Raw genomic sequence first — 23,156 nt, 5'->3', positions numbered from 1 at the left:
GCTGAGAAGGAGAGGGACAGAGAAGCTTTGGTGGGACTGTGGCCTCCAGCCAGGACCAACCCAGCACAGTATAAACCACTGGGAGCTGGAATTCCCTTTAAGCAACAAGGATATGATGCTTTTATTCTAGGAATGCAAATTCAAGTCTTTTTTGGTAATTCAGTTTTGAAAAAACAGAACCATGAAACCCTTCTGGCAGTTGCCATACGCAAGTGAAGTACTTTCCCATTCCAAACCTAAAAATATAGCTGACCTTTCAGATCTTTCTGGATTCTTACCTGTTTGAAAAAAAACCTGACTTGCATGACAACCTTTGATGCCCTTAAGAGCTGGAGAGAGGGTAACATTGAACATTACTCTGTGAAAATAAAAGCACAGACAGTACGAGAGTTGCTAAAGCATATCCATTCTGTCTTACGCAAACAAGATGAAGTGTTTATTATCTTTTGTGCTCCTCTTGTGACTGGTCATCCTACCTACACATTTGTTCACTTGTAGTGACATTGTAAAACCAGCAATTACATAGAAAACCACCTTGCCATGCACACAGCTAAGGGCTTCTCCTAAGCAAATATAAACATTTAAAGAGTAAATTATGCCCTCAAATTTCATGGGGCTAGGGAAAAAAGAAAAAAAGGCTGTTTACACTGCCCTTAACACTTCTTTCCATGCCTGCATTTAAGACTAAAACTACAATTAATGCTTTGCTGGATAATGCAGGGAAGTAAAAGGCAAACGGGTATAGGCAATCAGGAAAGTTGGCTCCATGAACAGTAACAGGACAAACAAACTAGAGTGAAGTTGGCCCAGTGGGTATGAACTGGCAGGCAGTCCACAAGAACGATGCAACTTTCTACCTGTTTAACCTCTGTCCTTCGTGGGTCTTTTTTTCTTCCTTATTTTTGCAAAGCTCCATTTGTGCTAAGGCAAAGCATTGGTTAAGATAAAGACTTAAATGTGGTAGCAATAGTAGTTTATTTCCTGCTATTTAGCAATACTGGCGGCTCATTTTCAAATAAAATAGCCTAGTGTAGCAGCAAAGGCCTTCTGTTTTTTTTTGAGGAAAAAACCCTTTGCGTGATTTCTCTCCCCTTTTTCAAAGTTCCAGCCTGTCACAATAACCTTTCTGAGGCCTGAAGAACACCTTGGGTATCAGTGGTGAATGACAGCGCTGCCTCCCTTTCTAAACCACCAACACCAATCAAAAAGTCCTCGATTCTCAACCTGAAGTGTGAATAATTATCTACAATCAAATCAACTTATTTTCCTCTGAATGACCTCCTAAATGAGTTGGCTCAAAAGACGAGCACTTCAATCACTCTCCCAAAGTATGCTCCATCAGGCAGATTTCATGACACACCAAAGGCAAAGACAGCTGTGGTTTCAAAAAGAAGAGTTGAATTTCAATTCCCTCTTGCTCCACAGTTAACTGACCCATTTTCCCTGAAGTCCCCTGTCCCTACACAGGGCACAAAGAGGTTTAGAGCATTTCACTCACAGGCTCAACATGGAAGTATTTTCCAATTCTGAGTCAATGGGAAAAAAACCCACCTGAATTCTTGTAACCTGGAGATGAAAATAAACTCGGAAACTGAAGTTAAAACTGTGCAGCTAAACCAGCTTTCAAGTATTTAACGGTGTGGGCATTTTAAGCTTTATTTTAATTTCCCAGAAAGGACAGAATTCCAGGCTGATCTCTGGAAGTTTCCCTGTCCCACTTTCCCCCCATGGAAGCACTTTGGTGGAGAAAAACCAGAACCTGCTGACACGTTTCAGTTCTTCTGCAGCACAGTGGCAACTCATGAACTGAAGAAACAAAAGCACCAGGAGAATCAAGGGGAGGTGGCTGTTTCCAAGCACAGCCAGCATGACTGAATGCCATTGTTAACCTCACGCTCAATTAGGAAGCGTAAATCCTGTTGGAAAGTTGATTGGAAACTGTGCCTAACTCGTTTGGCTTAGATCAGGAAGAGAACAGATTCAACAGCTACAGCTTTTAAGCATTATCTTGCAGGCTGAAGATTGTAGAAAAGGGTAAAAAGCAACAGATTAAAAAAAAAAATCCACCAGTACGCCAACTGCCGTCCTTTTACATAGGGACTTCACCCCCAAACATATAAACTGGCAGCTATTGTCTCTTACATGAATGTGCCCACACCAAGATTACCTTTTTAATTATTTTATACTCATCTGGATGCTAATGAATAAAGCCTTGAGTCCATCACTGGTTAGAGACTTGGCTGCAAAAATTTCAAACCCTGCCCGGTACCTGGCTGGAGAACAGCTTTCCATAGCAGGGAAGCGGTACCTTTTCTGCTATTTTTGACCACTACTGAAGGCCACACATGAAAAGGCAGACACTGCAAGAAAGACTTGGTACAGTAGGCATCAATTATTCCCGTAACTAGAAAAAACAAGCGAAAGAAAAGAAAAAAAAAGAACAGATCTCTGCCAAACGTGTTCATAAAACTCACTAAAGTCTTGGTGGGGTGCCAGAAAGTTGTGGCCTACAAATGCTGGTAGTTTTGAGCATCAAGCTTTTTATGATTGAAGGTGGAATAGCCAAATGGCCTAAAGCAGTAAGGGCAGCCCTGGAAAATAATGGCCTAGTCATTATGGATTCTTCTGGTATTTATGGCAATAAAACATGAATCATAATGAACTCATTGGATATTAAATGTGGGGGTCACGAGTACTTTGATAGGATTTCCACAAGAATTTACCATTAATTAACCAAATAATTATTTGAAAGTGTTACTGAATTATCCTTAGTTCTTATACAGCCATTCCAGAGAAATTGGTCATTCCCAGCTGAGTGCAGTTAATGCCTTAACAAACCGGTCATTAACTGCAGTTACTGATTTTGTGGGAATTATTGCGTTATAAAATACACTCAACAGTTTATAGAAACAATACTTAGATTTTTTTTTTGCAGCTGTAGTTCAGCTGGAGCAGCTGGGATGGAAAAATATCAGGTCCCTCGGGCTGTTTTCACAACTAGTTTTCTGCAAATTAGAGAGGGAAATAAATACATGATGGGTTCTGAGTTCAAAATGGCTTCAGATTTTTAGCCTTTGAACATTAATAAGAAGCCATGTGCCAGTTCTGTGGACCAAAGCCTGAATTCCATGTCTAGTTCTTACTAAGGTTAAAGATCTGAATGGTACTAGTAGCAGAAGTTATTAAATACTAGTCTAAATAGTATAAAATACTGTTTCTTGATGACAAGATCAGGTCCTACATTTGAGTCTGTGAGCTTAAAATGAAAAAATCCTCTACGAGCTCCACGATAACAAAAGAGAAACACTAAAGCTGTAAAACTGAAATGCCAACTTTGAGTTGTAGTAGCAGCGTTCAGCTTTCAAATGCTGAAGTAAAAATGAGAATATAAATTATGGACTAAATTATTCAAATGTAACACTCTCAGTAATTCAAGTAGCCATTGTTTCTAATGGAATCATCAATGCGTCCACATCAGATATGAAATCTACCCTGACTCATGTGTAAAACATTAACTGCACTAAATCAAAACCAGAAGACAAACAAAGGTAAATACCTAATTAAAATGGCAAAGCGAATCTTTATTTCAGTTTCAAACTCCGATACCCTCAAGTCAAATCTGCTGCAAAATTAGGCAAGTATATATCTTGAGTATCAAGATATATACACTGTCTCACACTGCTGTCAGAAAACACTGAAATCAAGAGTTTATTCACAGGCAACATAATTAGCAGTGATCTTAGGAAAAAAGGGATAGAAAGGTATCTCTACTTACCTCTGTCCCACATTATTCCTTGCAACAGTTGGACTAAGTTACTCCATGTGTGGTTTAGACACATATTGGTTTGATTTACATATGTAAATATAAATCAAACTGGATATATCAGTTTATTTTATCAAGAAAACCTGAAAGAATTCTCAAATCTGCTCATACTCAAGGAGACTCGGCACTGTAATTAATACATTACGATATTAATTACATACTAATAACCCCTCCTGTGCCACCTTTATGTTATTTGAAGCTGGCTTCAAACCATAAGCCTAAAATCCCGATTTCACCATGGTTGGGTTTTTTTTTTCCTTCCCCTAAAGAACTACGTTCATGCCACATCTGAAATGTGGATACAATCTTTTTTTCTAGGAAACAAAGGAAGTATAATGATGATTTCTAAGCCAAAGAACTAATACATGACTAATTTAGGCTGAGTTATTTAACGTTACAGCTACAGACAAAAATCAAGCTGCACATCTGGAGCCTCAGGCTCAATTTCTTTCCCTGTAACTAGGCAAGACAGACTGAAAAACATACAGTAAACACCTCACTGCAGTATTGCTACTCATAAAAGACAACAAAGCGTAGCCACCGGGTAGAAAACATACTGCTAAATATAGACATGTCCTTTTTGAGGCTTGATCTTCCTACAGGAAAAAATTATTTATGATGGCCTACAACCAATCACACTTGAACCCATATGAATTCACACAGAAAATGGAATGTGATTGGTTTTAATATCCATCACTGCACAAACCAGAGATAAATCAATAGGAAGTTCAGATTACACAGATCAGGAGGCAATAGGATTATCCCTGAAAAAGAGATGGTAAAGCGACTTCTTTCTCCACAACGGAAACTCGTTTTGGTTTAAGCTATGACCATGGAAGAAAGCAAGAGACTGAAAAATAATTAACTACTGTTATTATGAGAAACTGGAAATCAGAGGAGGCGGATCAAACTAAGAGAACATCCACTTCCAAAAGCAGGTGGAAAAAATTCCATGTAAAGCTGTTTCTTTAGAAGCCTCCAAGCTACATACATTAAACGCTGTATAATTACATAGAAATTTCTAGAAGGACATGCATCATTTTGCTATATCTGCACTATACTCCATTAAACGACATCAACTGCTCTAATTACAGTTACTGGAAAATACTCGGAGACTCTGCTCTGAAGCCACCCTTCCAATCTTCCTGTTTGGAGTTCAGTGGGAATGGAAATAGGTGGAGGTTTTCCACGCTCCTGGCTCTGTGGGTGCTCAGCTCCGCAGCAGAACAGCCTCAGTTCTGAACGGATGGCGCAGCTGTGTTTCAAAATGCTGCTCCTGCTCGAAGGCGAGACAAAATAACGCAGGATGCTACCTTGCACCTGGAGAAAGTGATGACTGACCGCACGGAAACGGCAGCTGGCTTCACCATGTTTCAAAGTCACTGAAGCACAAAGCTGAGGTTCAAAACTACTAAGCCCAAGAAGTGGAGTTAAATATTGGCCAAGCTTTTGAGTCTTCCAGATAAGAAGAATTAAGTTTTGTGTTACTGAAGAGATGCTGTTGCCGTGCAAGCACCAGCACACTCTTACAGGCTAAATCTTAGAGGAAAGGTCAACAATTCAATTGTATTCTTATTGGGAAAACACTAGAGTGTTTTTTTCTTTGAAAGGTCAATTGCTGATGATCTACAAATTTCTTAAAGATCTGACAACTTCTCCAAAAATAATAAAATGGTATTTGATGTCCCAGCATCACTAAAAGTTTTTCTTTACACGAGACTAGGCGAATATGTAAAGTTCTAACTCATCCTGTGACGCATCTGTATGTCAGATACCAAAGGAACAGAAACTGATTGTACAGGGATACTATCACTATACTCACTATAGCGCAATAAATTTTTATGTTAGCGTGTGCCTTCCCCCTTCAGCTCAAAGGGTCTGCAGAGAACACTATCAACTGCCAAAGGACCTCTCACCTTAGCAACTGCAGACACGGAGAGTCTGCAGTTGGTCTCCTGATCATCCGAGAAATTCTTAGATAAACAGCAGAAATTTGTGAGTAAAGATGTTTCTGCATTTCCAAAAGGGAAAGTGGATGGTAACCTTCCCTCTTACGTCTGAACATGTAAAAGCCTCAGGTTCTATGGGACTCCACACCTGCAAAGTTCTTCCATGTGATCCTCCGAGACCATCCCTTTGCCTGCAGGCTTCACTAAGGCTCTGGAAAAGGTGCTCCCCTCCCTTCGACCTTAGTCCTCATGCAGGTTTTATGAAGATTTTACCATAGACTAGGATTAGCAGAAGTGCCCCACTCCTTCTTTATGGAGATTTTTCCAAGAAACTAGAGCTGGTTATTTTTGTACTGTCACGCTTTAGGTATCCAAGTGAGGTCTTGTAAAGCTTTCAGATGTCAACAGTTCATGTAGATTAGATTTACTTTTTACTGTTAAGTATTCATTTTTCTCTTGCAATATACAAAGAAACAATTAAAAGAATTCAATTAACTATGCAGTCATATATTCTAAGTTCCACGGCAGAAATACTGGCTCAGGGGATCCTTCTCATTTACCAGTTTAGTGAATTTAGATTCACTCAGCTTTAGATTGGTGTCATCTCTCCCCTCCAGTCCTTGCTGCTGCCACAAGCATTTCTATTTTCAGTCAACACCCATGAAGTTAGTGTCTTGTGTTTCACCAAAGTTATCTTCTTCATTACAAAAGCTAGTAACACAGCTACATACACGTGTGCACTTGTGAGCAGCACACCCCAGCAATGAGCTTTCACCCACCTGAACAGTCAAAGGCTGAGTGTTCAGATTAGCAAGGTTCCACCCTAATAGCTATGAAATGGTAATGACACTGTTTCCAACTTTTGACAGCATTAAAGGAGTCAGAAAAATCTTAGACAACAGACCACAAGAACTTGTAAGCTTATATAAAAATATGATGTTATAAATTTCAGTTATTCCTTCCCCATAACTCACTACAATTTACCACAAATTACTATTTACCCCGCTACAGGCAGGGATATGGTGAAGGCTTTTACCTTAAAGTTAGTTGGGATTCTATTTCTGCTTCAAACACAATATTAGCCATAGTGACATCTCTCTACCTCGAGTTCTATATTCCTCAAAATGAGAAGTAAAGTTGTGCTTAACACTACAGAAGTCTAATCCACAGTTAAGGTATCTAGGTAAGCTCTGAGCTCTAAGACACACTGTGCACCCAACGCCCTCCTGAAGCGAGACACGCTAGGTTTATTTACACTTCTAATAATGACTTAGAAGTTGAATGTTAAGAGATGGTTTTGGGTTGTATTTCTTTTGGTGGGGGTTTTTTGTTTGTTTATTGTTGTGGGTTTGTTTGGGGTTTTTTTTAAAGCCTTGGCCATGCTCACCACAGATGACAGAAAACCTACCACTAAAATAAATCCCTTAATAATTACTGCTTTCCAACAGACTGGTCCCTGTAGTTGAACTGTTACTTAATGTGCCTCAGCCAGCCCCTACTATAAAGGAATGGAGACACCCCAGGCAATATTCACACAACAAGTATTGGAACCAGCTGCTGCAGAGCCACCTTCGGAAAAAAAGGTTTCCCAATTTAATTGGAAAAACAGGAGGAAGCATAAATTTTACTGCCATTAATAACTTCAAGCAATCCCGATATGACTTCACCTCACCCCGATGGCTGGACATGTGCTTTCTGTTAGGGTCTTTGCCACATCTGACCCCTATTGTTTGCTCACTTGATCAGGTAAGAAAATGTACGTTTCTTTATAGGATAAACGAGGCCTATTAAAGTCAGAAAAAGCACTGCAGTAGCCTATAAGAATCTCCATTTTTCAGCAGATGTGTGAAGCTCCATAATAAGTTCATTACAAAAAGGCCAAGTGAACTCATAAAGAGAACACATCTACTTTAAGCCTTCTTAAAAGAAACTTTCATAAAAGGAATAGAACATTAAAACCCCACAGCACTCCCTTAATTAGAGAGCAAAGTACTTCTTGGGTTTTTAAACAGCAGCCAACATCTAATCCCGCTTGGCTGCATACCATATCAAGACTTGATTGTTAAGAAACCCAACATACAACTGCTTGGCAATTCTTTGATTGCTCATTAAACCTAACTTGTAAAGAATGGAAAAAATATCAGGAATTTCAGCAGTTTCCAGAAAAAGACTTCTGAGATAAAACTATCCATGTGAAGACAGACACTTCAGTGAGGACTAAATCAGACTATCAGTCAGCCTCTGCGCTAGCTATCTCCAGCTTAAATAAAGAAGTCAGCAAAGTTTTACCTACTTTGGCACTTTCAAACTACTGCACAGCCCTTAGACTTGTACGTAACATCAGGTGGCTACCAATTCTGAGTAGTAAGATCCTAAGTCTTAGAAGACCAAGAAATTAAGAACATCAGGGCAGGATGCTCACATTAATGAGGCATATAGGCCCAACAAACACTGTGACTGGCAGAACTATACTGTTGCTTCTTGGGACTGATCATACTGTGCTTTTGGAGTGTTGTATAACAAATGCTCATCTACTCGGCTGAATACAAATCCACAAAGCCAATTTTCTTTCAATCACTGTAATCTGTACTGGAAAACATAACCCAAGGTGTTCATCACCACCTAAAACCTTTTTGAGATTGAATACCTTGGCACAGTGTAACACTTCCACAGCTGCATCACAACCCTTCGGCACTTCACATCCCATTTGGGCCCAATTTGCAACTGGTACTGCTTTGTGACCCACCCGCTCTTCTGCTCACCAATACCTGTGTTTAATCAGCCACTGATTTTTCAAAGCAGCATTTCAAGCAACCAAGCAGAGACACTTTAGTCTGACTTCCAAGCATAATGGGTTTTCACTCTTTAAGCATGGCTTGCACTGGGAAGCGGATGAAGAGAAAACAGCCTTTCAAGACAATACGCATTCAGTACACCTAAGGACTGTCCAGCAGCTTAAAGGAGTGAACACACACATCATGGAAAACCCGTTTGCTCCCTGCACACAGCCAGATCTCCTCCTTTAACCCTCTGAGCAACAACACTGTAACTGCTTCTACACCATTCCCTATCATTTATATCCTTTTGAGTGGAATACCTAACTCCTGGGTGGACACAGAAAACCAGTACTGCCTGCCACACCTGCAGACTGCCAGGAGCTCCTTCTGAGCAGGGCTCCACCTGGAAGAGTTCGCAGCCTGCCACAACACAAGAGCACTCAGCTGGTTCTGCTGTTCGAACTCCCTGCTGTTCTCATGGCGAACGGCGAACTATGTGTCTCACTTCACAAAGGCCAAAAAACCACTCAGACACAGCACAAAACAGCACCCTTATTAGAAGAATGTGAATCACAAGCTGTGCGTGTATTTAAGAGAGCTGTACTAAAAATTTTGTATTTGGTTTGGCTCATTAACTGAAAAACAAAGTGGATTCGGTCCAAACAAGAAGGGAGGGGGTTTCATTATTCCTCATAGACAATGTTTTATTCTGTTTGCTGCCAGGGCATTTACTTTAAAAACCAAACACACACCCAGGGAAAGGATTATGAAAAAGGGTAACATTTCCCTTCTAACAGTGGAAGGGCATTCACAGGGATAAAGGAAGGATCTGAATCTGTTTTCTTAATGTTCAGCTCTACGTTTCGCCTTTTCAGTGAGAATAATTTCCACAGGCAAATACACTAACCACCAAACCCTGCTGCATTTGGAGCAAGTCACTCCTGGGCTTCACTTGAATTCTGCCATGCAGAGCCAAAAGAGAGCGCTGCAAGAGTGAAGCAAACCTCCAGAGATTATTCTATAGCATGCTGCTTTGGTCTCTTCCTTCTGCAGCGAAGATTAGAGGGCACTGAATCTGCGTTTTCCACACTGCAGGCAAGCATCCAGTTTAAACCACTCTGTGAATTCACATGAATCCTCACCTTAACCCACTGGCCCCAGTGACTCAACAATTACAAGGTTTTCGTCAAGAACCGAAAATCACACAAACAACCAAAATCTCTTTTCATACCTCTTCAAGCAGCTTTGTGTACGGAAAAAAACCTGAATACAGCAGGCTATACCTCACAGGCCTCCACAGCTCTGCTCCAGCTTCTAGTCTCAAGTCTGATGCCAAATTTCCCTCAACTGCACCCAGTTCTTTGAGATTCAGAGCATAACAAAGATCAGCTGTAGTTGATTAACTTGGGTGCCTGGAGGGAGCAAGAGGAGTCTTGTCACATACAATACTTCAGACTTGTGAAGAGAAGCCACGAAAACTAGCAAGTGGTGTTGACTGGCAAAGCTACATGGGGAAGCAGGCATTGGCACTATTAAAAAGAAAAGGCTAATTAAAATGGAAACCAAGGCTAAGCAGAATTTCTCATGTCTATGCTTTCAACAGCAGCCTCAACACTCCGGCCTGAGAGGGAGAAGAAAGAAGACGGTCCCTTCTCCGATATACCCGTGCCATGCTTAGCCCGTTCCTTTGATAGCTCAGCTGAGGCCAGTCCATCTTCTCTGCTTCCAGCCTCCACCGACATTTAGAACCTTCCTGCTCCCAAGCCATCAAGTGTCATTTGGAAAAGCAGCACGTCTTCTAGACCTGCAGCCACCTCAGTGCTCAGCCCTACACTTCTGCCTGACGAACCCTGACATTCTTTGCAATCTCAACTCACCCCTGAAACTCCTACTACACTTAATTTATACTCATCTCAAACGCAGCGCTAAAGTCTCGACGGCACAGCGTGCGCGAACGTTAAATTTCAGTAGGCTGAGTCAACAAACTTGACCTCTTGGCATTAGGAGCTGTATGGTAACTTGTCAACAGCTGTTGAGGTGTGTTAGCACTTTAAGGTGACCTGCAAATGTAATCCGAAGGGTACTGACTTGAATAATGTGCCTTTAGTACCCAAGTAACCCGTGTAAGAGGGGCATCTGGCGCACAATTATTTTATTATTAAGGTTGCAGGTTTCCATGAGACAGGATACAAAACATATAGTGTATTTGAGAATTATCTGAATCACCCTATCAAGAAGAGTCTCACAAATCACAGAGCCGGCTGAGAAAGAAGTAATAGATAACACTTCTACCTGTATTTTCTAACCAGTACACTGCAAAACAAGTATCAAGCAATTCTACATGGAGGAGCTAGGGTAAACAGTACATGTCCCTATTATAAAAAGAAAAAAAATTACAAAAAAGGAGGGTCAAACACATCCAAGCCAAGGGAAGAACCACCACCTGTGGAGCCAGACAGCAAAGCTTCTGGAAGCACTAGTAGAACTTGCTGTAGGTTACCTTAACAGCCGCTGCGGGAACAAGCTGCAATTTTAGCAGCCAGGAAGCCCTCAGCATCAGAAGGATATACACAGGTTGGATTAAGTCCAGAGGAGGCCACGAAGATGATCCGAGGGCTGGAGCCCCTCTGCTATGGGGACAGGCTGGGAGAGTTGGCCTGGAGAAGAGAAGGCTCCGGGGAGAACTTATAGCATCTTCCAGTGCCTGAAGGGGCTACAAGGAAGCTGGGGGGGACTTTTTACAAGGGCCTGTAGTGACAGGACAAGGGGTAACGGGTTTAAATTGAAAGTGGGGAGGTTTAGATTGGACATCAGGAAGAAATTCTTCCTGGAGAGGGTGGGGAGGCACTGGGACAGGTTGCCCAGAGAAGCTGTGGATGCCCCATCCCTGGAAGTGTCCAAGGCCAGGCTGGATGAGGGTTTGAGGAAACTGGTCTGCCCATGGCAGGGGGGTTGGAACTAGATGGTCTTTAAGGTCCCTTCCAACCCAAACCATTCCATGATTCTTCTGAGCTAACAGCTTTCCGCAGAGGCCTACTTACAAGTCCAAGAGAACAGCATTCAAAAAGAAATTCTCCTCCCCACATTAGAGTCAAACACTAGAAAGTAGCTTCTTAACCGATGAGTTCAGTGTGACCCTGATATTAAATAGTGAATTTCAGGGAACAGGGACTTCTCAGCAAGTAGTGTCATGCCACTGCTTGGGGTGACAAGCACCCAGCAGCTCGAGCCTTACACCACAGCACTAGCTGCTGTACAAACGAGAGAGAAGCTTCTGCGTCAAAAAGCTTAAATCCAAGCTGAACCAGACTACCCAACAAGTTCCTCTCTCAAACAAGAGAAAGTATATTTCCTGACCAGTTTCCACTTCTCAAGCTCACTGCCAAATGACATTGAATTGAGGAGAAAAAAAAAAAAAAGTATAAAGAAGACACATTCCAAATGCCATTTTTCTTCTTCCTCCTAGCTCAGTCCAAAGGATATCAAGTGCAAATATGATTATGGGGCAGAAAGCATAAAAATATCTAAGGCATTTCAGGATATATCAGGTAGCTGTTATATTAATCACTGACAGGATTAAGGACACACTGTAAGTTTTCATGGTATTAACATGTACACTAAACAGCAATAAGGCCATGTTGAGGCTGAAGGTAAAACTGAGAACACAAACACTCGTAAGAGACTATACAACGTTAAGGGAGAAACCTCAGATTCACTGTTGTGTTCCACTTGTTCCATCACATCTGGGTACACCAGCTGCACGGGATTTAGAGCATCCCAAAACCAACACATCTCAGAAAGCTTTAAGAATGTCTCGCATCAGTGTTTCACACATATAGGGTTCCACAATACAAGATCCTTAACCCCACCTAAAAATGAGCACTCAGCAATTCTTATGGCCAAATCCTGCTAAATATTTAGTGTATCTACCCGATAGTGTCAGCCAAAGAACACACAAGGAGCAATAAAAACTCCCTCCTGAGAAGTCCAACGTACAACAATGACCAAATCAGATAATCCTCTGCTGTTTCCAAACATTATCTCCATGGCTTTCCCCCACAGCCAATAAAAAGTTCCACTTGCCCCTTCAGTACTCACACAATCTTAACACAAATTACAGACTGTCAAGCTGAAAGTCTAAAAATCAGTACTGCCTAGAGCTGAAGCTGATGAAGCTGGGAAATTTCTGATCTCTGTCTGCACCATTAAGGTAACAAGGGGCAGCAGGCATACTGAGCTTCATTTAAAAAACAAAACAAAACCCAAGAAGTTGGTATCCTACATCAGCTACATTTCTGGCTATTTTTCCTCTGTGCTCGCCCAAAATTACAAGCATCACCCATGTGTCAGTTCACATGGTTTTCAGGTAGGTATCAAAACACCCGGTGTTTTTTAAACACCAGAAGGCTCGTTCAAAAGTTTAAGAGAACATAGGAATAAATCTACTGCGAACCATATACTTTAAACCTGCAGCTGAAAAGATGATTTGAATGATAAAAAGCTGGGAGTAGTGAGGAAGTTCTTTGGCAAAGAAAAAACAACGTAGCAACTTTTAGGCACACAATATCACGATGCAAACAGTTTCACTGTCCCTGCTGAAACTTCAGTTAGAACAGAAGAAAACGTACCTAGAAGAGCAGTGAGTTTGGGTAGCAGACCAACTTGTACCATTTTGTTTCTCAGGCCCGTGTCAAAGGAGAGATTTGAGTAGTGAGGAAGTTCTTTGGCAAAGAAAAAACAACGTAGCAACTTTTAGGCACACAATATCACGATGCAAACAGTTTCACTGTCCCTGCTGAAACTTCAGTTAGAACAGAAGAAAACGTACCTAGAAGAGCAGTGAGTTTGGGTAGCAGACCAACTTGTACCATTTTGTTTCTCAGGCCCGTGTCAAAGGAGAGATTTAGTAAGAGTCGAAGAGTGATGTTCAGTTCAGCAGGTCTTCGTGTTCACAAGGTACCATTTTCACAAGTTTTTCAACAATGTCCATTTCAACCTGTACATCAAGACAAAACAACTCCATAATCCATCCAAATTTAGCTTTGTCTTTACAGTAAAAGCCCTCTCAGCATGTTACATATTCACACACTTGCCTGTACACACACATATCCAGTCTGTACCCATAATAGCGACTGCCAATGCATTTTCATCTGTAGCAGCTTTGCTTATGTCTTTGTGGTTGAAGTCTTCTAGATTCGGTTACTGGGTAACATTGATTAAGAAAGTTTTTGAACCAAACGCTTCAGATGTCTTGGAAATATTCCTCACAGTTGGAATACTGCAAGAATGTGGTCAAGACATCACTTGCAAGACTAGATTGGAGGGGGGCAGAACTCATTTAAACTTGAAAACAAGCAACGTTGGAGCAATTGACATGACAGTCAAAGAGATACCCTAGCAAGACAGACAGACAACTGGCATCCAAAAAGAATTTGAGACCTTTCGTTATGAATTTCAAATGAATCCCTAGCCAGAACATTGCATGTGCTCTCAGAAGAGGCATGCCGCCCTGTACATTAACTTAATAAAAGCATGAAAGTCATTTTGAAACATGTATCACTTTCCAATTAAAAAGTGGAATCCAGGAACTGAGAAGCGGTATCAGTTCCCGAGATCATGTTCACTTCACCAGCCAGAAAAGGACATCTGAGCATTGACTGGCAAGACTTCACAAAGTTTTTATCATCTTTTTAAGCAACATCTCTCTGCTTTTATTTGACATAATCTTTTAAAGCATTTCTTCTTTGTCTCCCAGAACCGTTTTTGGCCAGAAGGAGGCACACAAAGTTCCTCTGTATTCTTCTAACTTTGACATGTATGTAACTAGCCTCCCAGTTATAAATACACCCAGAATGACCACCAAGAAAAGGAACTATGGCCCTCCCCGCATGGCATAGTGCAATAACCAAACAACTGACTGGATACCTTTGATCAAAACCAATCAGATAGCAAGAACTCCTACTTCACTGCTTTGAATTTGATACGGCACTTGAATATCAAAGGAAAGAATGTGCTATAAATAAATGTGATTATTCAGTTTTAGAATCAGGTGTTGCACAACTGATCTTGGTCCATTTTACCTTCAACATTTTTGTGTTATTGCCTGATATGAACATTAGGCCACCTTCTCCTTCACTGGTAGCTTTCCTTAATAATACTTTTTTTTTCTCCACAGTATCATCTTTATTATCAGTAAGAAATGCTCGAACAGACAGATGACCTGAAGCATACAAACCCTTTAAAACTGTTAAAACAGTCTGCAAAATAATTCAACAATTTTGTTTCATTTCTCTTTTTTTTTATGCCGAAAGCGTGCCAGCGAATCTGTGGGCTGGAGAGATAATCCTTATTTTCCTAATAAAGTCCTTCAGGGCACTACACAAATATAAACTAAATCAATGACCAAACACTTGATAAACAGTCTACATTTCCCCAAAAACATATGCTTGGCATCTGACTTTTGTTAAGAAATAGGATACCCATATATGAATACGGGAGGAACCCCTTCGCCGTTCAGTGCATATGCACACGAAGGACAATTCCAGTAACAAAGATGTAATTAATTTTCTATTGCATTTACACAGATCTTTTAATCTCAAAATCTAAGCGTAACATTAATCTCAGATTATCTCTTGGATAAGGAAAATTTATCATTTTCATTTAAAGGCACTGAAGTAAAGGCACGTATCTACTAAAAGGCACTGGGAAATCCATCAAGTACTTGGTTAGAGCTTAAGGTCACAAAAAAATATGCTACAATTTCAGAAGTTTGAGACTTCGCCTAAAATCGCTTATGAAGAGTCACACTGCCTCCAGTTCTCGGGAGCTGCTGGCAGCAGGAGGTAAGAGTTGTGAGGTGCCTTTGAAGACCAAGCTGACCTAGGAAATAAGTGAACTAGCACATCACAACTAATCTCTCCTTCCAAGACAATACATGGCAGAGACAATAGGCTGTCGAAAGAGCCTAGCTGACGGGAAGGGTCATGGGCATCTCCAGAACTGGGGGCATGACAAGACTTTGGGGTGCTCACTTCCAAAACTGTAACTTCATCTACCAAATTTTGAGGTAGTTTCACTGTTTGGGATGACAGTTCTTCTAACATTTTTGCAGTATGTTATGTCTGGATGTTGTATTTCTCCTGCTTATTTTACTAGTAACAAAAGAAGATAATCAGTGCTATGGGAATTTAGGGCAGGGACAGAGAGGTCTCCCTCTTCCCTCCAACCACACCAAGTTTTCAGAGTTCATACCTTTCCAACACTGCAGTAGAGTGCTATGAGCCTTACCATATCATTTTTGTTCTCCATAAAAATGCTGAGTTTCTTCAAGAAAGATACAACCAGGATAAGCAGCTCAAAGTTATCACGGTCCAGTGCTTTCACTAACATATGGACGATGTTCTTGTTTCTCATCTTCAGCTCAGTGCGAGTATCCTCAGCAAGATTTAGAAGCAGGTAAAGTGCAACTAAGAGGCCAATACAAATCAGATTAGAGATCAAAGACAACAGAACTAAATGAGTCTATACACATTAAGCACTTAAGACTTTCAGAAGCATTCCACTCCCTTCCCGACGCATTTTGGAGAAAACTGACCATTAATGTTTTTATTCCTGTTTAGAAAGCATGAAAAAGCCTAATTTTATTAGTGGCTTTGGGGGGGGGGGAAAATCACTACAAGCTTTTAATATTTTTTTTCCGTGTCAGGTCTAATGGGAGCCCTTGAAAAGCCCTTCCCAGCAAAGCTTTGTCACTCAGATTATTTCAACCTAACATTAAGTGTATTTTGGTTCATTAGTACAAAAGCTGAGATAGAGTAAGCTATTCAACTTGAGTCAGATACACTCTAAGTTAGGCTAAGTTAAAAAAAAAACAAACCAACAAAATACTCAACTTCTCCCAAACCAACATCATGAGTACAGTAAAGTGGATGACTTTCTATTTTTCATCTAGGACTGACAGATCACCTTAAAAATTGTTAGCATACTGTCAAGCAATCTGATTAAGTACTCATCTTCCCCCTGTCTTTTGGCAGTGCTCTTCCATATTCATCCAGACACTCTTCCACATTCATCTACCCATTCAGTATGTTTAGGACCTCCTGGTTGCAACAAGCATCCAGTAGAACCCTCTTCCCATATTTGCCAACAAGAAAGTATTTGCTGTTTGGATTTGGTACCTCTGAGCAGCTGTTCCTGCTTGACAACCAGCCCTTGATATTTCTTGTACGTTTTCTCATAGTCCTTTTTCAGGGTTTGATTTTCAGGATCTTCATCAAGTAAACTGCAGAAGTTAAGGAGTGCAGATCAAAGCTATACAGGCTAGATGACTGCTGTCCTCAAAGGTGTAATCAGTCACTAGTAAAAAGCAAGAGACCTATGGAATACCCAGTGTAAAGCCACTATGGCCACAACAGCTTCCTACACCTGTAACATGCAGCATGATCTTTTGCTTCACCTCCTAGTCCTGGATGTATTACATCCTAATAGTCAGCAAAACGTTCCTAAGACATACTGCTGATAAAATAAAATGGGTTTTTGTAACTTCAGCTTAATCTCTCCAGCAGCCCAAACTCCTCATTCTTTGTCTTTTTCATATCTGCAATTACATTTCGCACTTTCTAGTAAATTCTGCTGCTTTCACAGAAGCTGCTGCATGCTCATCTCGTGTAATTCAACAACAGCCGTCAAGCTGCCCCAGCATATCAAAAGGATATCAGCTTTCTTCTTTTTAGCAAGTTCTTCCTGCCAAAGCTCATGCCTCTTCAGTTCATGGTCTATGATATTCATACACAGAGCTCCAATTTTGTAGTGTGTGATTATTCCATGAAATTGAGAAAAGCTACATGGAAGAAAACACACCTGTGAGGAAAAAAATAAATGCAAACAACCCCAAATCTGTTTTGACATCTATGGTAGTCATGTTCCAACACTGCACCACATGAAGTATTAAAAAACCAGAAAACAAGAGGTATTTACTCTGTGCCCCATTATAGCACTTCCCTATTGGACAATTATTTCAAAGTGATTCCCAAAAACAAGAATATTTTTTCCAGACTTGTAGAAGGACAAGCAACAGTGCGTTGTTCCAAGTCAAAATAACAACACATTCCAATTTTCATGCATAAAGGAAAATGTTTTCCTATCAGCCCCATTTTCCATATTCTAAGTGCTTCAGAGGACTCCCTACTCACCAGAAATGTAAGAGATCTAAAATCAAGGTGCAATGCAAATTCCATTTGAGTTATTTATAGGCAGAGTATGCTGAAACACTGGCATATCTAATTAGGAGCATGCATTCACTTTAGTTTTTAATACTGTTTCTTGCCTGTAGGAATGCTGAGAGAAACAAAAGGTGGCAGCTCAGCCTGTAAGCTACGGGTCAGAATCCTTACTGGTTTCTTCCCAGCTCTACTACACACTGCCTCACCGCGCACGTTCATTTTGTGCCTCGACTTTGTCATTTATAACTGTGTTTCCATCTCAGCAATTCTTTTTCATGTTTCATGTTGTAGCGCAGGGCAAAAAAACCCAAAACAAAAAGTCACTAAGTTGAGGGAAGCTCCTTATGTCCCTACATACCGGGACTCTGCACTCACCTTGAAAAACAGAAGAAAATATAAATTATGTTGGTAGCAAGTTCCACACTTTGTTTCCAGTCTTCCCTCAGCACTCTAGCCAGTGCACCCAAGGCAGTTTCTGAAGTGAAACAAGGTGTAGATGAGCATCAGCATTTCACCTCCTCCTTTCTTTTCTGAGACTCAGAATTTCCATATAACTCATTCTACATCTATCGGTTTTCTACTGGGACATTTTCAGAGGTATCTCACTTCAACATGTAACACTGCTCAGGAGGTCTGTTTGGAGGCAGTACTAAAATAGAGAATACTCTGAGTGGTCACCCAGTCACAGACCCTAAAAAGAGGGGGCATGCAAGGTAACTGCAACAAAACACTAAGGTCATCTTAAAACTAATGCTGAAGATCTTGTGATCCTCGCCAGCTGTATATTCCATATTACACCGTGGCCCCCCACCGAGAACATTCCCACGTTCACTTCCAAATCCCCTTTAAATTCTACCTTGACAGACACCATTTTTCATCCACTTCTTGCTATTTATTGTCCCCTGCCCTGTAGCAATTTTGTACTATTTAATAAATTGGTTTATCTCTTCTTGTCATACTTCAGCTTACTTTTCCTCTCAATCGCTCGCCTTTGCCATTCACTTTCCCCTGTCCAGTCCCTCTTCACATACACCATGTTACATGATCAGAATGAGAAAAGCAGCAGCTGGCAATTTCAAGCACTAGAACTTTCACAACTCAAGAGGCCAAGCCACTATTGGACGGTTCACCATTCCCCTCCCATCCCAATTCTTACAATACTCTTGCTTGCTGATGTTGTAGGATGGGTAGAGCACATACAGAAGTCATCATTTGCTCTAGGAGTGTGGGGTAAAAGGGCTCAGTAAAAGAGAAAGGGGATAAGAATTACTAGATTAACAAGACCCAAACCTACCATCACTTTGGAGGTCTGGTTTGGATTGGCCTTATTTTTTGTCTGTCCGACACCCTTACAGACTGTAAGGTCCTTTTCTGAGCCACGAAAGTGTGTGCGCAACAGGAAGTGAGAATGTATGTACATGTACACATATGTATTTACAAACATGCACTATCCTACACTGATGAAGCTCTCAAAATGCATGTGGCACAGCATGTACATATGCAGAAAAATGACAGCCATGTGAAGGTCATAACATGCATTCTGGTAAGATTTTAAATGGGATCCATAAGCAAAATGTGTGCTAGTGAAATACTGTGCTGATGCATCCACATTCCATTTATTAATTCCCTTGGAAACTGGACACCTATACTGATGTCAGCCTGCAAATCCCCTTTTCAAACCAAGATTCTTGATCTTCAGGATACAGCTCTACATTCTCTTGTCTCCAGCAGCAATGCCAACTGAAGTTAATTTTGCATCAAAATAATTAGGATAAGAACAAACAGCTAAAGGCCATTAAGGCCAGGAAGACTTCTGTGTTGGGCCCAGCCCTGAACAGCCTAAGCAGCATCCACTTGTAGAGAGATCCAGCAGGGCTCTGCCACCCAGCTTATTATGCGCTGAGAAGCAGAGCCTAGCAAATGACAGAAAATACCAAATTAAAGGTGAACTACGTTTCCCTTGAGAGGAAAGCACCACAGATAGACAGCACAACGCTAAGAGAAGTCACCACTGAGTTTTAAAGTTACCATTGATAAGCAGTTCTTCCAAATTGTCCGGATTCCTAGCCAGCTGCAGGACGAGGGCAGAGCCGCGCACCTTGTCAGGAATGTCCTCGTACAGTAACTCAATGTACTCATCCATGTCGTTGATATTGGCAACTTCATCAATCTGAAAGCAGTCATAACAGGGGTTCACGGAGAAAGAGACGTCAATTCAAGAGTCAACCGCAGCGTTATTCAAACACAAGTGCACAGCTTTGAGTTAAGAAAATTAAATACATGGAAAAAAAACCCCAATGCGTTCAGAATCAATGCCAATGAACACCAGGAAATCAGAGAAGATTTAATTACAAAAAACAAAAGATGCTCAGACATGACTCCCTGTGTCCTGTCCGATGTTCCAGACCTCACTTGCTGTCCTGCTGCGTGCTATAGTTGGAGGGGGGAAGTATGAAAGACAAATATTTTACCCTTTATGGAGATGATTTTTATTCCATTGTGCAATATTTCCACACCAAGTTCTTTGTTTAAAAAACAAGAAGCCAAAAAACACCCAGAATTCAGCATTTCCTCTCTCCACCACCCCGCCCCCCTTATGTAACTACTTACTTAAGAAGCAAATGGGTTTTGCATTTATCTTCTAACACCGATATTTACCTCCATTCCTTCAAATGGGGGTGGATCTTTTGGCTTACTGGTTTTCTCTTTCTTTTCTGCAGAGAAAAAGACATGGTTGCAGTGAAGTTATGCAGATTCACAGACAAAAAACACACCCAGTATTCTCACAGTGAACACTCTAGTTAAATGAGGTCAAAGTCCTTTTGTGTCCAGCTGACCTGTCAGACTAACACAGCTAAGGTATGTCAGGTTTCTGAAGCTGAGCAGCCCACAGGGAGCAAAATAAACTCTCAGACGGCTTTTGACTCCTCAGTCTAAGTGATCACAGCCCACTCAGCTGGGGAGACAGAGGGTAACAAACCCTAGTGCAAGCCCGGCCGGACAACACTCACTTCCACAGTGAGATACCTTAGCAGCTTTGATTCTGCTTGTATACTCTGGCAAAGCTGCCCTGTGATATACAAAGATATACAGAATAAGAGAGGCTAAAACACCCAAAGAAGTTACAATCAAAGCATATGAATAACATCAATCTTTGTTTTAAACTCTTCTGAGATAAGAATCCAACTTGAGAACAAAGCTTAACACTTCATGATTGCAAGAAACCTTGCTAACCACAAGATAATGCAGGATCAGATGTTAAATATGAAATTGTCTCCTGAGCAGGAAGTCTAAGATGAATGTAAGACATGAACAGGACCACCAAAATGCCTTAGCACCAGAGCAGAGCAAAGCACCCATGTCCCAGGGTACTATGTTCCTGTATTATTTACCTTTTCCCGCTGAGGCGTCTCTGCGATTCTGCAGATAGTACAACAGCTGCTCTACTTCTGCAAGTTTGGAGGGGTGAATGAGCTTGCACTCTTCAACCACTTTTCGAGCCAGGGAAGCAATGTCTGTATTTGCATTAAGACTCTTTAGCCGAATGCTGCAACACAGATAGGTCTCTCTTCAGTTTTTAAATTTTTGTATCTTCAGTGCTTTATGTTGAGAGAGTCATGAATTTCTTGAAACAGAAACGATCCTGATACCCCCAATGCCTGTGCCATGGTTTACAAAGGAAATGTCAAAGTAGCAGCTCCCCACAACTCCAAATGGCAAGTAACTGTCAAACAGATGTGACAGAGCGTAACTGTCCGTCAGCTGACAAGCAGCAACACTAAATGCAGCTGTGTGAACAGATCCCTTACAACTGACTTAGACACAGAAGCCTGTAATTTATTTGCAATGCACTCAAAAAGAGGGCACAGGACTGCAAAGAGTACTGCATACACCAAAAAATCCCAAATGAGAAACAGCTATGGGTGTTGACTACACAGGAAAGTTCTTCACGGGAGTCTCCCAGAGCTCTGGCAGAGCTGCAGCCAGGTCCACACGCAATGAGTGTAAGAAATCCCTGTGGGCATTAACAACAGGGTGGATGAAAAACAAATTCCAACGTGTTGCATATGCAAGTTATGCTGATTCATCAGAAAATAGATGAACATTTCTGCCATCTTCAAAAATTGGAGATAATTTAAGGATTCTTTTTCTTCCTCAATTATTCTTCACTCACACAGGTAGAGACTTCAGCTCAAATTTTCCAAAATAATTCAGCATAGAGATAAAACAAGCCCAGGAAAGTTCCCAGCTTGGAAGTTGAAGTTATGACAGTTCTTTCGGCTTTTCCAATGGGGAATGTTTTAATGCTCTTAAAAAAACCCCAAAAACCCTACCAGGCAAAATTAATATACTGATACTGTAGTGATACCAGGGCGTACAGATCAAAACAACAGGAGAGCCAACAGCTGGAGCTTAAGGTTCAATAGTATTACTTGCTGCAACATTAACCATCATTGGAGTAGGAGCTAATCATTTCACTTTACCTCAAGATCCCATCACATAAAATGGGAATAATCTCTTTTCTTTACAAAAGACTTTAAAGTACATGGATGAAAAGCAGTTTACAAGGTGTTTTAGATGTTAACTTTCCTTGGCATATGTTATTTCCCGGCTTCTAAACCCTCCACTAACATAGCACTAAGTTTTATAAAGATTAGAACTACTTATTTCTCACAGGCTGTTGATGCTTTGAGTTACTGAATTTATGACTATGAAAAGCAGAAAAAGCTATCAGAACTTGCTATGACCTTACATTTTCTGACATTCCTTGCGCTCCCCCAGCACGGGGTCTCCCATCTCTCCCAGAATCGTTGCTTCCACTTCATAGTGGACAATGAGGGCTTTCTCAGATGGATGCACATCTATGTTGCCTCCTTTTACCTTCCTGCCGTGAAGAAAAAACAAACAAACCACAAGAATTACTGTTGAAATGAAAATCTCAGAAAACATAGCAGTACATAGATCTGTAACACTGACATGTCACCTGTTGTGTTCAGACCCTAAGCCCACAAACTGCCCTCCTTCCACACCATATTTCATCTCACACAGCTGTTCCAAAGCATAGTGCTGGTGGCATGTTCTTGACTACTACCTCTAGTACATACAGTAACCCCCCAAGCCATTGGTCAAACCTTAGTCTTGGAAGTCAAGTAAGGAAGAAACAGGATAAATCTTTGATGCTTAAGTCTCCCAGCTCTCTTCCAGAAGTACAATGAGGAAAAAGATGCGTTTCACAGAGAAGGTGAATTTCTCAGTTGATTCCCTGTTACACTGTCAGTACTGAGAAATTTTCTGCTAATGGCATTGATCTAGTGCGGTCATTTAGAATTTGAAATCTTTCCTCAAATACTCTCTTGGCACCATGAATGAATTACATATAATTTTA

General features: G+C 41.0%; 1 protein-coding gene across 1 annotated transcript; it reads right to left on the bottom strand.

Moving 5' to 3' along the window:
* Positions 1-13,377: 13,377 nt before the first annotated feature.
* On the bottom strand, positions 13,378-22,651 carry LOC104506355 (kinesin-associated protein 3-like; the record flags this gene model as incomplete). Its single annotated transcript, XM_010147281.1, is given in 10 exon segments — positions 13,378-13,483; positions 13,486-13,545; positions 15,837-16,015; positions 16,727-16,825; positions 17,264-17,388; positions 18,146-18,245; positions 19,799-19,940; positions 20,429-20,484; positions 21,163-21,317; positions 22,524-22,651. Coding segments are annotated over 10 exon segments (1,066 nt in total), but the record flags the coding sequence as incomplete, so codon positions are not given.
* Between the last annotated feature and the right edge of the window lie 505 nt (positions 22,652-23,156).

The sequence above is a fragment of the Eurypyga helias genome, unplaced genomic scaffold, assembly GCF_000690775.1.
Source record: "Eurypyga helias isolate BGI_N326 unplaced genomic scaffold, ASM69077v1 scaffold20442, whole genome shotgun sequence".
NCBI lineage: Eukaryota > Metazoa > Chordata > Aves > Eurypygiformes > Eurypygidae > Eurypyga > Eurypyga helias.
This window is presented reverse-complemented; position numbering and strand designations above follow the sequence as displayed.